At 37.9% G+C, this 14,660-nt stretch overlaps 1 protein-coding gene across 1 annotated transcript; it reads right to left on the bottom strand.

Annotated features, from left to right (window-relative positions):
* Positions 1–219: 219 nt before the first annotated feature.
* On the bottom strand, positions 220–11,782 carry LOC134752855 (homeobox protein ceh-30). The gene is made up of 3 exons (XM_063688623.1): positions 11,491–11,782; positions 1,569–1,711; positions 220–1,007 (listed from the first exon to the last, which is right to left on the bottom strand). Exons 1-3 carry the CDS (start codon positions 11,780–11,782, stop codon positions 528–530), a joined length of 915 nt encoding a protein of 304 aa, XP_063544693.1. The 3' UTR covers positions 220–527.
* Between the last annotated feature and the right edge of the window lie 2,878 nt (positions 11,783–14,660).

Here is a 14,660-nt window from a genome sequence, read left to right as displayed (position 1 = left end):
TACATTAAACCTTCCTCTTGAATCACTCTATCTATTAAAAAAAGCGCATCAAAATCCGTTGCGTAGTTTTAAAGATCTAAGCATACATAGGGTAGGGACAGACATCCATCCAGACAGCAGGAAGCTACTTTGTTTAATACTATGTTGATATATCGAACCGGGTCGGGGTATGCCCCTCGTTATGGGCATTATATTATCATCGACTTTATAAACGTGAGTGACCCGGTATAATATATTAAATAAAGCACTTATTAAAAATTAAACAAATCTTTGGTAAATACAATAAGTTCGGCCAGAGCAATTGCAACTATGGGGCAAATGCTACTACCCTTACAAATACATCAAGAAGTAGAGCCTCTTATACTATGACAACTACGTGTGAACTCTATGACATATATGCGAAAGTGTGCCATGAATAAGTGACTAGTTATACACTCACTACTTGTATTTTTAGAGTATTAGGTAGTTGCTTTTGCCTTGAATAACTGCAATTAGGTACCTTGGCTGACTACTTCAAATTTCTATATTTAGATGCTAAAATTCTCCTCTAACCTCCTCAAATGATCAACGTTCTCCTGAGTAGGACTATGACTTAAAATATTATTCTTATAAACGTCCAGACTTCTTTGGGCAGTCGCCATATTGCTATAAACTTCGCGCGGCAAAAGGCGGGGTTGCGCTGGAATTTTGACAGGAGCTGTCAAAAGGTTGCGTTCAGGAAAGAAGCGTTCGTTCGGATACGGTGGCATGGCGAATGGCACTTCCGGTTTAAAAGGTAAACTTCTTTGTATCTGTGGTTGCGTGATGTTAATAGATTTCATCCACTGTTGCTGTTGTGTTGGTGGGATTCGGTTAGGGTAGTTGAAGATCCATAATCGGTCGCCTACGAACATTGGTCGGGGAGCGACTATGCCGAGACTGCTGTAGTATTGCTGCGCGAGTAATTCTACGTCGTTGGTGTACTTCCGTTTCCATTTTGTGCGTCGGTTTTGGAACCAGATTTTGATCTGAAAGGAGAATAATGATGTATTAACAGAATAATGAAATCCTAAAAAACGAGAACAGAGGTACTTTCGGGAACCTGGGATTGCAGAACTCGGATTACACGCATTTAGGAACATATAAAGGTATAGGTATTAAAACGATTTCCAGCTTGCTGGCCTGCTGGGAATGGGAATTCATTCCTCAAAAGTCTCAAAACGCTTTTTATGGATCTAATTTGATTGGCCTATAAGCCACAACTGCCTTGCCAGCCGTCCGCGGGCAGCTACAGACAACTACCAGTTCTACTTGAACTTCCGTTACTTTATTGGATGATGAGTTGGTAGGAGGTGGAGAAAGCGTGTCCCAGCGTGGAGCCCTCATTCTAAAAGACCGGATCACAGACCTCCAACCGTCTCGAACCAGAAGAGAGGATGACAGAAAAAATTGCAGTCCCTCTCTGGAGGAGAGAAGCAGCAAATCGGGCTGCTTGAAGGAAAATTGGATAGGCGTAGTGGGCGTAGGTATGCAACAGTGGGCAAATACTCGCTGAAGATGAAGGAGAAGAGATCGGATGATGCAAATACCTGCGTCTCTGTCAGCCGTAACTGCCGCGCCAGCCGTCCGCGGGCGGCTACAGACAGGTACCGGTTTTTCTCAAACTCCGCCTCTAGACTCTTGATCTGCTGCGCGCTGAATGCGGTGCGCGCGCGCTTGCCTCTGGAGGAGCCTGCAGACAAATTAGTTCTATTAATTATTGCTTTTATGTAAATGTAAATCTCAGTTACCCTCAATGTGGACCGGCATGTTTTTGTTGTTGACCGTTATAGGCCAAGAATTCTCATACGTAAGTTGCTCCGTCACATTCAAAAAGGAAGAGTTTCACTCCTTTTGCTCTAGCTACTTTCCGTAAGTGGAGTACGTATTTTCTATAAACGCAAGAGTTAAAAGCGACGAGAGCTTGTACTTGTAGACTGTCTTACCTGATAGACGGTCTTCTCCACATTGACCTTATTATTATTGTGGTGTTGGGGGCCTTTTGAGTGTCACGTCGATCAAGCAGTGATCTATTGTGACGGCCCTTTAAAGTTCATTCTAATGCCCGTTGAACCCAGGAAATTCCAGATTCTTTGGGCCGTAATGCTTTGTACCTCATAGGGTTGCAGAATGTGACTCCCTGTACAGTTGGTACTTACTCCTTTTTGACATTAGGTCCACAGGAAGGAACACATTGACCTTAGGATCCAATCATCCTACTTTTGTACTAAACTGACAAGTCGGTCGGACAAATTGGGGCAATCTAACTGTCGTGTGTACTGGTAGTTCTGCCTCAACGCTTGCTGGCATACTTTGAATATTTAGTACTAGCATAGAGTAACTTATACTAGAGCGGTACTGTCATAGTAAATTTTGTAACCCCAGTAAATTCACTGCCATCTGTCGACACACTTTAAAACTAAAAATGAAGATTTATAAAAATACGATAGAATGTATTTAAATATAGATAAATGATTTTTTTGATTTGCATTAATTATTTTTATGATTTTGACCCATGTTCTTTCACTGATATGCGTTAAAATTGTTAAATAACAAACGAAACCGTCAACGCCATCTATACGACTGTAGGCCAAAACTAGTAGCGCCCTCTGAACGAGAATTAAATTTTCTTGATTTTCAAGGCACGTTTTTTCCTTAGACTGTATCCATCTATTACGGAGTTATATCTATCTTTGGTACTAGGCTTCTGACTTCAAGCCAACCAACCAAAATGTCAATTCCGTGCAAATGTCAACGAGTTAGCACTTCACAGAAAATTGTTGCCAATAAATACCCGGGCTCATTAATCATTTTTCAGATTGTTTTTAAAGCAAGTCGTTATTTAGTTAAATTAAGACATTTCTGGATTCGTTAGGAACTCACCAATGATTGATGGTTCTGAAAAGTACTATAGTCATTGGTGATTTGGTGCTTATTTTTGTAGAAAAGCCACCATTACTGTCTTAAATAAAAGTTGCTGACCAAGGGTGGGTGGGTGACGACAAAAGGGCGATTAAGTAAGAACTGCCTATGAACACAGCTGACACAAACACAAAGCAGTGATGTGTAGGTGTAGATTATTAGTGATAGATTATTATTATTAGCCAAGTCCTTTCTCGGTTTATTTACAGCTAAAAGATTTTCTCTTCAGCATTCTCTTTTTCCATAAAATTAGGAACCGTTTGAGAGATCATTACAACGTTATTATTGTCCCGACCAATTACTAACTCCGGGCAGACAGGACGGACACGGCGTGTCGTCGCCGCGCAGTTATTTTCAATAAACACCTCTCCTTGAGTAATTAGAGGCAATAAATCACTATGTCATTCGACTACCGACAGCGCCATCTTGGATCGAGCGCCGCCGTTTAACGTGAACGCATCCTAATTATCCCGCCAAAATACACATCGTGCCAACGTCACGATGAAGACGAAAAAATGACGCTGTACTCTATGCCTATGGAACAAGGTTGAGGATTGTGTGATTTCTAATTTTACAAGTGATTTCCTTTTGTTGTAGACGGTCAGAATGAATGTGGAGACGATTTATTAGATCTCGCGATCGTTAAAGAAATTTCAAAGAACATATGTTTAAACGGGTTGTATTTCAGTTTCAATATGATTTAATGAGCGTCGTTTGACTTTAGAACGTTTTAAAAACTGAATATCCGGTGACTTATATGTTTTTTAATTGCGTTCCGTTTCGTTTAAGACTTTGGAATCGATCTATTATGCCAAGAGCAATAATGTTGTGTGTAGATTAATTAGCGTTTAGAAATAGACATTTGCGAGTTTGAAGTGGTGGAGGAGCGTTCCTGAGATGTCTTGGGCAGGGGTAGGCCAATTAACATCAATTTATCGTCAAGTGTCAACTGAAGGGTTTTGTACGATTGTTTTAACAATTCAAAGATAAATTAAGTCGTTATTTATAGCGGTGAATGAAATATTTGTGTATATTTACGACGGTCGCGGATAAAAACTTATTTTCTTTTTAAAATGTATTTTAAAAAATAGACTGTTTAAAATTCCGTTAATCAAGACGATCAAAGCTGAAGTGCGAATTATTAGCACGATTGTTAGCAATCCAAACGTCTGTGAGAACATGTTCATGAAACCTAATAAACTTTCTGAAAATATAAACAGTTTCAAACGGCAGTAACTCGTGCTAACTAGCAATTTGAGAAAAAAACACAGACATTTAATTTATTTATGAGCTGTAGCAATAAAGGCGACTTTAACGGTTTATTCGGTCAGTAGTTTAACTGGATTGTAATTTGTATCTTTTTCGGACTATTTACTAAAAAAAAAAAAATATCTTTCACACGCATGAAAAAGTTCACCTATGTTTGCAGCTGATTTTCAAATGCGTGAAAACTTTGAGCTAGAATACCTGAGTATGCTGGTATTGCAGCTACAGCATTTTAACCTCAATTTTTGGGCTAAAATGTTGTAAATTTATATTTTTTATTCAAGACTTCTTCTTCAAATGCACTGTAGTTGTAAACCGCTATCACCGATGGCGAAAAAAGCTGATTTTGTATGTTGTGTAGTATATCCTTATTGTTTTCCATACTTACCTACTGTAAAATAGAGTATGTGACTAGTCACATAAGTTTCTTTTTTCGAACTGTCAAAACGATTTTGTTTATGGAATTTATATGAAACACTAGCATGTGACGTCACAATCAAATTACCTACTCTTTATATTTTTATACGGGTTTTAAAATAGAAATTGTGTAAAAATAACTGCTGTCTACGTTTTTCTATAATCTTCTGGTGCTTTATTTCATGCATGGTGTAAAATAATTTATTTTAAATACAGCCAAATACCCTAGCTATTAACAGACTTCAATCTCAAGATGGTGGAGGTTCTGTATTCGGTTCGGAGGTTCTGTATTTTTTTATATGTAATAGAATAGAATAGAAATACTTAATTTATTCGTTAGCACACACAAATAGAAAATTATACAAAACAGAGAAACATAAAAAAGAAAGTGCCACGAAATGGTCTCACCTCAGCATGAATAGTAGAAAAAAGTGGCAAAATTATAGAGAGTAGGGCCGAATGGTTATCGTCCCATAGAAAATTTGAATTTCGCGCCTTTTTCTATTGACAAAGTTGTTTGACCGGCTATATTTTATTAATTAGCAATCCAAACTCCACAGATATCGTTCCAAACTCAAATTAGCCGTTTGAATCGTTCCACGCACACAAGTAAGTTGATGTCTCATTTTCTAAATCCGTTCCACGCAGATAAATCTCGCGTCTCGTTAACTCCCCCCGTAATTACGGTGGAAAAAGAAAAATTGTCTATGGTTAGAAACATGAAAGCGGTAGTGGCCAGTGTCTTTAAAATGTTGTAAAACTGTCAGAGTTCGACGTTTAAAGGATATCGTTACCTATTCACATTAAAATGATTAGGTATTTACATTATTTAAATGTTTGTCAAAATTGGATCTTATTAAAAAGTAAAGAACTACATTAAGTAAAATACCTATGTTTTGGTCTCATCTTATATGTTTTGTAATTTTAATTTTATTTTATTTTAGTTTAGCCTTCCTTTCCTTTTAATAATATTCTAACATAGTTCTTAAGTAAAGAGTTACTAACCATATTATGGAACCTATGTTTTCTGAATTAAATGATTTTTATTTTTATTTTATTTTATTTATTTATTTGGACTTTTTTGACATACAAGTTGTTCGAGAGACCGCGCGGTGCAAATTACATTTCTTCAACTTGCTCAGCATAGTCAGCATTGCAATTATTAGGGTTGGCACAACTTGACGTTCCTTTGCGTGCACGACCACAGATAACATAATGACTTGAAATTTGCCATACATTAGAAAGGGACACCGTGATTCGTCCCTGAATAGCTGTCAAAGTTCGGTTTTGTAGGAAGTGTCCTTTCTGTACGGTAGTACTATTATTTATTCTGTGCTTTAATGATGATATTGAATATTGACAAATGACACACTTTTTCATTGCCAAAGTCATGCAGAGTCAGCTTGGTCCGACTGTATTAGGCTGGTGACCGTAGTGGCGGTGCGTCAAAAAACTCAAAAATATTCGTATAGTAAAGCCGGAGCCAATTTGGTTTTCGTTTTAGTTTCCTAAGCGCCACTTACAACATCTCACTAACCCGGGGTTAACCGGTTAAAACGTTAACCCAGTGTCAAATTGTAACGATGGTAACTCCAGGTTTAACCGGTTAACCCCGGGTTAGTGGGATGGTACAAGTGGCCCTAACCACATTAAAATTAGGCAAGCTGGTGGGAATCGAGTTCTATGGAAGCTCCGCCACTGTGTATAGCTGAAAAGTCGTCCGAAAGGACTTAGTTTGTAGTTGTTACGTATCTAGATATTTTTCGTCAAATACTTCCTATACCCTGCCATATTTAATACGAGTAAGTCGGACTTAAAGGTGAAAACCGGCCAAGTTTGAGTCGGACTCGTACACTAAGGGTTCCGTACCATTATGAAAAAAACGAGTGTATAAGGGAGAAGTAGAAGTGGGAGTTGGAAGGGGTAGACCTCGGCGGACTTTCTCTGATCAGATCGGGGAGATCCTGAAGAAAGGCAAGGTCAAGAGCACCCTAAACCGGCGAGCGTGTATGAGGAATGTTATGAGAGTGAAGGAAGCGAAAGAGGTATGTCAGGATCGTAGCAAGTGGAAATCCGTGGTCTCCGGGAAATAGGCGTGATTATATGTATGTACGTATGTATGTATACAATGTGTGGCCTGTAATAGGAGCAAAAAATTAAACTGCAGGCTATACTCCTCAAACTGACCAACATTTGTTCGTATTTTTCATACAAAATAAATATTATCTTCAATGTACTCCATTATCATTGTGATTGACGTTGCCTGTCATGTCACACCTTAAACATAACTAAATTCGCAATACATTGCGTCTTGGAAAAAACTTTAAAGTGTATTAAAAATCAAAACACAAGTTATTTTTAAAAGTCGCTGAACAAATGTTGGTCGGTATGAGGAGTACAGCCTAGTTTAATTTTTTGCTCCTATTACAGGCCACACATTGTACCTATATATATATTTTGTTTTAGCACAGAATGGTTTTAGTTATTTTTTTATCTCAAGTTAAATCAAATTAACATATGAGTGCCTCTTTCGGATAATTTTTCAAATAAAATAAATAAGACGCCGTTTAGTCACCGTCACCGCACCGGGTCCGCGTAGCGCGACGGCAAATGGTCCGCGAAGGCGCGAAGTGGCGTAAGTTTTTTATTCCTATTTTTAAGTGTAAAATTATAGCGTTTAAAAATGTGTTATTTGAGAATTATGTATTTCTTAATGACGGCTTAAGGATGACTCACGTTAGACCGGGCCGTGTCCGGGCCGGAGCTTCCGGCGCTTATTTTTCTATGACATGACAGGTGATCACGTGATGCTTTCCATAGAAAACGAAGCGCGGAAGCTCCGGCCCGGACACGGCCCGGTCTAACGTGAGTCATCCTTTAAGAGTCCCCGGCAAGTTCGGTCGAATTTCACCTTCCATTGTATAATAAAACTTTGCACATACAATAACAATGATAACATCTGTAATTAGGTAGTTTATTGAAACAAACGAAATAGAGCAAAAACAAGACTACGAGTAAGTGGCGCTCGCAGTAGGGACACTGGGCCCTTGGTCGGCCGACATGAAGGCCTTTGTGAGGGCTCTGTCGGCACGGCTGATGACCACAGGAGACCCCAGGCCTGGCGCGTACTTCTCGCAACGCGTAAGGCTTAGAACGCACTGCGGTTTTTTTCTTGCGGTTTCAGTCTAATTTCTTGCGGGTTCAGTCTTTTTTAGTGCGTGCGCTTATGAAGTATGCCGTACGTTACACTTTTTGCGGTTCTGAAACCGCAAGAAAAATAATCGCAGTGCGTTCTCAGCCATAAGGCTGAGAACACATTATGGGGTCTATGCCGCAGGCAGACCTGCTGGATGGGGTGTCTTTAAGATGTTTTTTTTATAGGTACCTAAGTCTACCCTTAGTGTTGATATTAATTTATTTTTAGTTTTAGTTTATTTAATATGAAATATGTCACTATTTTTAAATATGTTAATATATTGGCTCTGATGCCTCTTGTGCCATACCCAATAACTTTCGCTACCATACATAAGTGTAGACACCAACACCCTCATGCACAGCCAACCGTGCTTTTTGCGACACCTTCTGGCTGCTCATAACAGCGTTTTGAAACATTCACGCGATTTCCAGCATTCATCTCTGTAAATGTTGGAGGGTGGAGAGATTTGAACTAGTTGAGATAAAAACTTTAACTTCACTTTTTACTGCATTTATTATTTAATATAGAAAATTCTTACATTTTTGATGTGAACGGTAAGAATGGCGGCTAAGAGAGAGAACAGTGTTGCCACACGCAGCAGGAGGCGATTCAAGCTATAAAGTAGGTTCTACACCACTGGACATTTACTTAGGTGTGTTTCACACAATTTCTCCTTTCAATGTCTATCATGCTTACCGTCCTTCCCGTCCCGTTACCTATAGTCTAACCCGTTCGTATAAAAATACCGCAAATCGATGTACAGGTTAGCCGTTTGGCACACACATACTAGAGGTCAAAACATTTTTTTTTACCCACAGTTCCTAAAAAAATTTCGCTGTGGTAAAACATTAATTTTTTTTGTGGAAAAAAAAATTTTCCAAAACCTATCGTGTGGTATTATACGAAAGGGCTTTTTGAGGCGATTCTAAAAATATATCACATCATTACATTTCGGGCATTTTTTTAAATTAAAACAAAAAACATACCAAGTTTGGGCTCCTCCAGACACGATATGGCTGATTTTTTTTTTGTACAATATACCACAAATGATTCGTGATATCCTCATGTCTAACTCCAAGAAAGCAATTTTGAAAATAATATCATTAACATTTTTTTTTTAATTTTTCAATTTTACAAAGTGACACAGTTCTACTTCAATACCTATTTCACGAGACTTATAGAACTATACTGCAGATACGGTACATATTAATCATAAAATGATACGTAATATCCATATATCCAACGGGAAATACCTCTTTAACCCTTTAACTGCGACTTTTCATCAGTTGGTATAATTTGTTTAGTTATTGACACAAAATATCAAGGTTGTATTCTTTAGCTACGATATACCTTACTGATTTTTCTTGTACAATATACAAAAAAAAAAAACTATAAAAAAAATGTTCTACCACTCCCCCCCCTGCGAATTTTTTTTAGGAACTGCGGGTCAAAAAATTTGTTTTGACCTCTAGTATGCGTGTGCCAAACGGCTAACCTGTTACATCGATTTGCGGTATTCCTTTGAAATTGGGGTCGAGCGGCTTCCGCTACTAGTGAACAAGGTTCCCAGTTTGCAACACTTATTGCACTGCGTGTACTATCAAAATCGATGCAAGCTTTTCTTGGTCTAACTCTATACGTTCATCAGCAGTTTCACTAAAAAAAATTGATGCGAATTACAGTATAAAACTCCATATATACTGTCTGGCAAAAAAGAGTAGAAATTAAAAAGTGGCAACACTGTAGTGTTGTCCCGTTTTTCTTAGATTGATTTGAAGGGACAACACTACAGTGTTGCCACTTTTTAATTTCTACTCTTTTTTGCCAGACTTATAAGTAGGTATAACGTCACTCGAATCATTCGATATATCGATTCACTCCTATAACGTCGACATTTGTTGGCTATACCCAGTTGCTTTACTTTAATATATTTTTTTCTCTATATAACGAAAACTCTCTACAGCTTCAATAAAACGGACAAGTGCGAGTCGGACTCGCCCACCGAGGGTTCCGCACTTTATAGTATTTGTTGTTATAGCGGCAATAGAAATACATCATGTGTGAAAATTTCAACTGTCTAGCTTCCACGGTTGATGAGATACAGCCTGGTGACAGACAGACGGACAGAGGAGTCTTAGTAAGGTCCCGTTTTTACCCTTTGGGTACGGAACCCTAAAAACGTCCGCCAGTTTACACTGTATTTATTTGTTTATTTTGTTGATACAACAGCTAGCCTATCGGGGGGCACGGTAGTGCCCGCACCAAGTCGAGAAGATTTTACAGTCCTTTGACAAACTATATCTACAGTAGTACAGTATTAGGTACTCGTATTTATTAGGTGGGTATGTGTATTTTTATTAGGTTCTGTCCGCAAACAACGAAAGTCGAAATTTTGTTACTTACTATTGTTATCGCTCGAATACAATAGAGTCAGGAATCTTAGGAAACAAAATTTTGATTTTCTATGCTCGTGGTAGATGAATCTGGGCGTACGGTAGTGCCCCCGCCAAGTCGAGCAAGACAAAGGAATAACTGTTTCTGGAAGACATTTAGGGCAGTTCTAGTTTTATTTCAAACTAGCGACCCGCCCCGGCTTTGCACGGGTAGTTCAACTAATTTACACAAAATCTTTACAAATTATACATATAAACCTTCCTATTGAATCACTGTCTATTAAAAATAACCGCATCAAAATCCGTTGCTTAGTTTTAAAGATCTAAGCATACATAGGGACAGACATACATACAGAGCGGAAAGCGACTTTGTTTTATTGTATGTAGTGATGAAGAAACTGTAAGCAACTAAAGAACCGATCACACACCAGTCCGGTGACATGCAGAGATCTCCCCCAAGAGCGCTTAGGTATGTAGAGTTGCTACTCCCCAACAATTTGTTTTGCCACAAGCTGCCCTGCGTTAAGGTTGACTGCACAGGTAAATCAGGGCGATGGGATCATATAACATGCCTGTACAGATTTCTTTCATTTCTTTGCAGCGACTATCGAAAAACACAATTTAAAAACACACTGAGAAATATTTACTTAACTGTATATTTATTTATTACGGTACCTACTTTAGTGTATTACGCCAAATACGCCATACATTTTTCTTTGCAAAAAACAAATATTATAAATGTTCCGTACTATTTCTTATGGGCAGCAGTATCTCTTATAGGAACTCCTTTTAAAATTTGACGGAATCCCTAATATTTATTAGATCTGTCTGTTACTCCTTCACACTTAAACCGCGTTTATTTAATTTGACTTTTTTCGGAATGCTGGTAACGGTGCACCTATTAGAACAAGTGTTTTTGGGTCTGAGCCTGACGGCCTGTAAAACCTGGCCAACTTTGTTTTAGACTCGCGCCCTAAGGATTCCGTGCCATAACGCATAGGTTTAAGAACGAAACGCGCTTAACGCGCGTTACCGTTTTATATTTGTTGTAGCACAGTGTACTCTTTAAATATTATCACACCAAGTTCCCCGCAAACCTTAAACACTAGAGAATATATTTAAATAATTTTTTTATTATAACCGCAACAGAAACACGCAGAAAAATGCCTGTAAAAACACGATGTTTTGTTTATTCCTCCCTTTATTTTTATTTACCTAAATGTAATTATCCTATATTTATTATTTTTATCCCTATTTATATGGAATCATGATACTCACTTGATTGTTGATAATCAGCAACTTTATCCAACTCCTGCGCATCCGTCGAGCTCTCCACATCAACATCACTTTTATCATCATCTGACTCATTATCATTATCATCAATATCATCATTATACTTCGGATAATCAAACACAGCTTTATCATTATCACCACTTGCACCAGGTTCATTATTTGTTACATTTTTTGTTTCTTTAAATTTGTCTGAAAGTAAGTTTTCTATTGAAAAGGGGAGTTTTTTGTCATTCTTTTCTACTCCGTTTTCGACATCCATTGCTTCTGTGTTGTCCATCTTCTTGGTACTTCTTGGAGGTACTTTGGTTGTTGCTGTATTTCTTTGTTTCAAAATGACCTTTTTTAAATCACTGATTTTAATTGTTCTTAAATATAGCATCTAAGAACTGATTTCTTTTTATTTAGGTATTGCACTTTTTTATTAGCCAATAATGAAAACGTATGTTAATTCTATTAATTAAAATCTACTACACGCTCACCAGTTACCACTTAACGTATTTTTTTCAGAACCAAAGTTCCGAAAACCCTCACTCGCACGTCTTCACATAAAAGAACTCCACATCGTTTTGATGCTTTGAAGTCTGTCTCGAGTGTCTCACACGCGATAATAATTTAAACTACTCCCAAACTAACGACGCGTTTTTGTCAAATTGGTCCAAGCCAAGAATCTTAACTGCCTCTTCTGAAAAACATATTTGCGTTTCAACTTCTATAACAAACAAAAACTAACCTTGTCTTCAAACTTTAGAATTCAAATTTGAATGTGTTTTTAACACGATTTGACTTGTCTGAATAGTTTGATTGGAATGAAGATGAAGAGCTTCAGCTAATGGGCGTCTTTCGGGTTGACAATTCTGTATGCTTCACTTAAAAACTTCCCAAACAATTTTCAACCTTCGTGATTCGTGAGATAGAGTTGGTATTCCGTTGAAGCGCCTTAAACGATGCAAATAGCTCTTGGAGCGCGCATGAAGATATAATTAGAGATTGACCAATCAGAGCGAGGGGGCGTGGCCGCTGCGCGAGCGCTTTGTAACATCGAAGACGATTTATTTAGGAAGTGAATTATGCGCGTGATCATTAATTGTGATAATTATTTAGTTAGTTTGTGTAATTGGACGCGTCGGAGGGGGTTTTGACATTTGTTATTAATGTGTAGATAATTATTTGATTGCGAGTCTTGGCTTTGACTTGGTAGAAAGGCATATATAACCTTATTTATACCTGATACCTACGATTGAGTCGGTTATGCACTTAATTAGAGTCAAATGTAGATTTACGGTCTTCCTGTTCCTGTTAGGTGCGCTGCGCTGCTGGCGTCATCCAAACATTACCTACTTCATATCTACTATTTTGAGTAGAGTTATCGCGTCTTAAGAATCTTCTAACTTAGATAGAAGAATATTAAGTTTCATAGACTCTTTAGGTACCTATGTTTTAAGATGTTCTTTTTCAAGTATTTTAGAAGTCTGTCTGTAAAAGGTTGAGTATATCTTATAATATCTAAGTCTATGTCATAATTTTTTTTAAGCTTCCGTACCGGAAGGGTGACAAACCTACCTACTATATGCCTCTGCTGTCCGTCTATCTGTCAGCGGACTTTGGTACCTATGTCAATAACGTAATAAATATACAGTTAATTAAATATTTCTCAGTGTGTTTTTAAATTGTGTTTTTCGATTGTCGCTACAAAGAAATGAAAGAAATCTGTACAGGCATGTTGTGAGAGTTATGATCCCATCGCCCTGTTTTAGCTGCCGGCCTAGCCAAGGTAACAATCGCTATCGCTTCGACAACGAAACGCTTTGTGTCTCTCTATCACTCTTTCATATTAGTGCGACAGTGACAGTTGCGTTTCGATCGCTACGGAGCGTTAGCGATTGGCATGTTGGCTACGGGGCCTGTGCAGGGCAGCTTGTGGCAAAGCAAATTGTTGAGGAGTGGCAACTCTACATACCTAAGCGCTCTTGGGGGAGATCTCTGCATGTCACCGGACTGGTGTGTGATCGGTACTTTAGTTACTTACAGTTTTATCATCACTACATAGAATAAAACAAAGTACCTTTCCGCTCTGTATGTATGTCTGTCCCTATGTATGCTTAGATCTTTAAAACTAAGCAACGGATTTTGATGCGGTTTTTTTTTAAATAGATAGAGTGATTCAATAGGAAGGTTTATATGTATAATTTGTAAAGGTTTTGTGTAGTTAGTTTGAAATAAATCTAGAACTGCCCTAAATGTCTTCCAGAAACGGTTATTCCTTTGGCTTGCTCGACTTGGCGGGGGCACTACCGTGCGCCCAGATTCATCTACCACGAGCATAGAAAATCAAAATTTTGTTTCCTGAGATTCCTGACTCTATTGTATTCGAGCGATAACAATAGTAAGTAACAAAATTTCGACTTTCGTTGTTTGCGGACAGAACCTAATAAAAATACACATATCTACCTAATAAATACGAGTACCTAATACTGTACTACTGTAGATATAGTTTGTCAAAGGACTGTCTCATTTCAAACAGGCAGAGAGAATTATACTATCTTTGTCTTATACTAATACTAGCACCCATAAGGAAAGGATGAGTAGGTATAGTTTTTTTTGTTCTTATTTACTGACAATTTGGTTTGACCAACTATACCACAGAAGTTTTCAAAACCAGCTCAAACCCAGACCCAATTTAAAAGCAAAAATATCTTCATTAAGTCGTCATTTCTATAATTACCAGCAAAAAAACTCAAACAAATGTCCCACTAGATGTCAACAATAAATATCTCCACAAAAAATGTCTGCGCCCTTTTGAAATTTGAATAACCGAAATATTTTGTCACAATTATGAGTTGGCGGCGCTTGTTTTTTTTAACCGACTTCAATTTCATAGAACGAGGAGGTTCTGTATTCGGTTGTGGCTATTTTTTTTTTTATGTATGTTCACCGATTATTCCGAGACCCGTGGTCCGATTTGAGTAATTCTTTTTTTGTTTAAAAGGAGCTACTTCTAAGTTGGTCCCATATTATTATTATTATTATTTAATAAGCAGGCACGCAGTTATGGCAACTGATATGGCCTGTATCCAGTAATCATAAAGATATATATCATGAACGAGTATTAGATGTAGTGTTATGCTTGTTTAATTTGATGATGGGATCCCTGAGGA

Source organism: Cydia strobilella, chromosome 25, assembly GCF_947568885.1.
Source record: "Cydia strobilella chromosome 25, ilCydStro3.1, whole genome shotgun sequence".
NCBI classification, from domain to species: domain Eukaryota; kingdom Metazoa; phylum Arthropoda; class Insecta; order Lepidoptera; family Tortricidae; genus Cydia; species Cydia strobilella.
Note: the sequence above shows the minus strand (reverse complement) of the source record. Positions and strands in the feature narration are given on the sequence as shown.

Bases quoted from the DNA above. Each gene is read 5' to 3' on its own strand.
- LOC134752855 (XM_063688623.1), bottom strand. From the start codon at position 11,782: ATGGACAACACAGAAGCAATGGATGTCGAAAACGGAGTAGAAAAGAAT. The intron at 1,712-11,490 runs GTGAGTATCATG...ATTTGTCTGCAG, and splicing joins TGCTGATTATCAACAATCAA to GCTCCTCCAGAGGCAAGCGC. The intron at 1,008-1,568 runs GTATTTGCATCA...TTCTCCTTTCAG, and splicing joins TACGGCTGACAGAGACGCAG to ATCAAAATCTGGTTCCAAAA.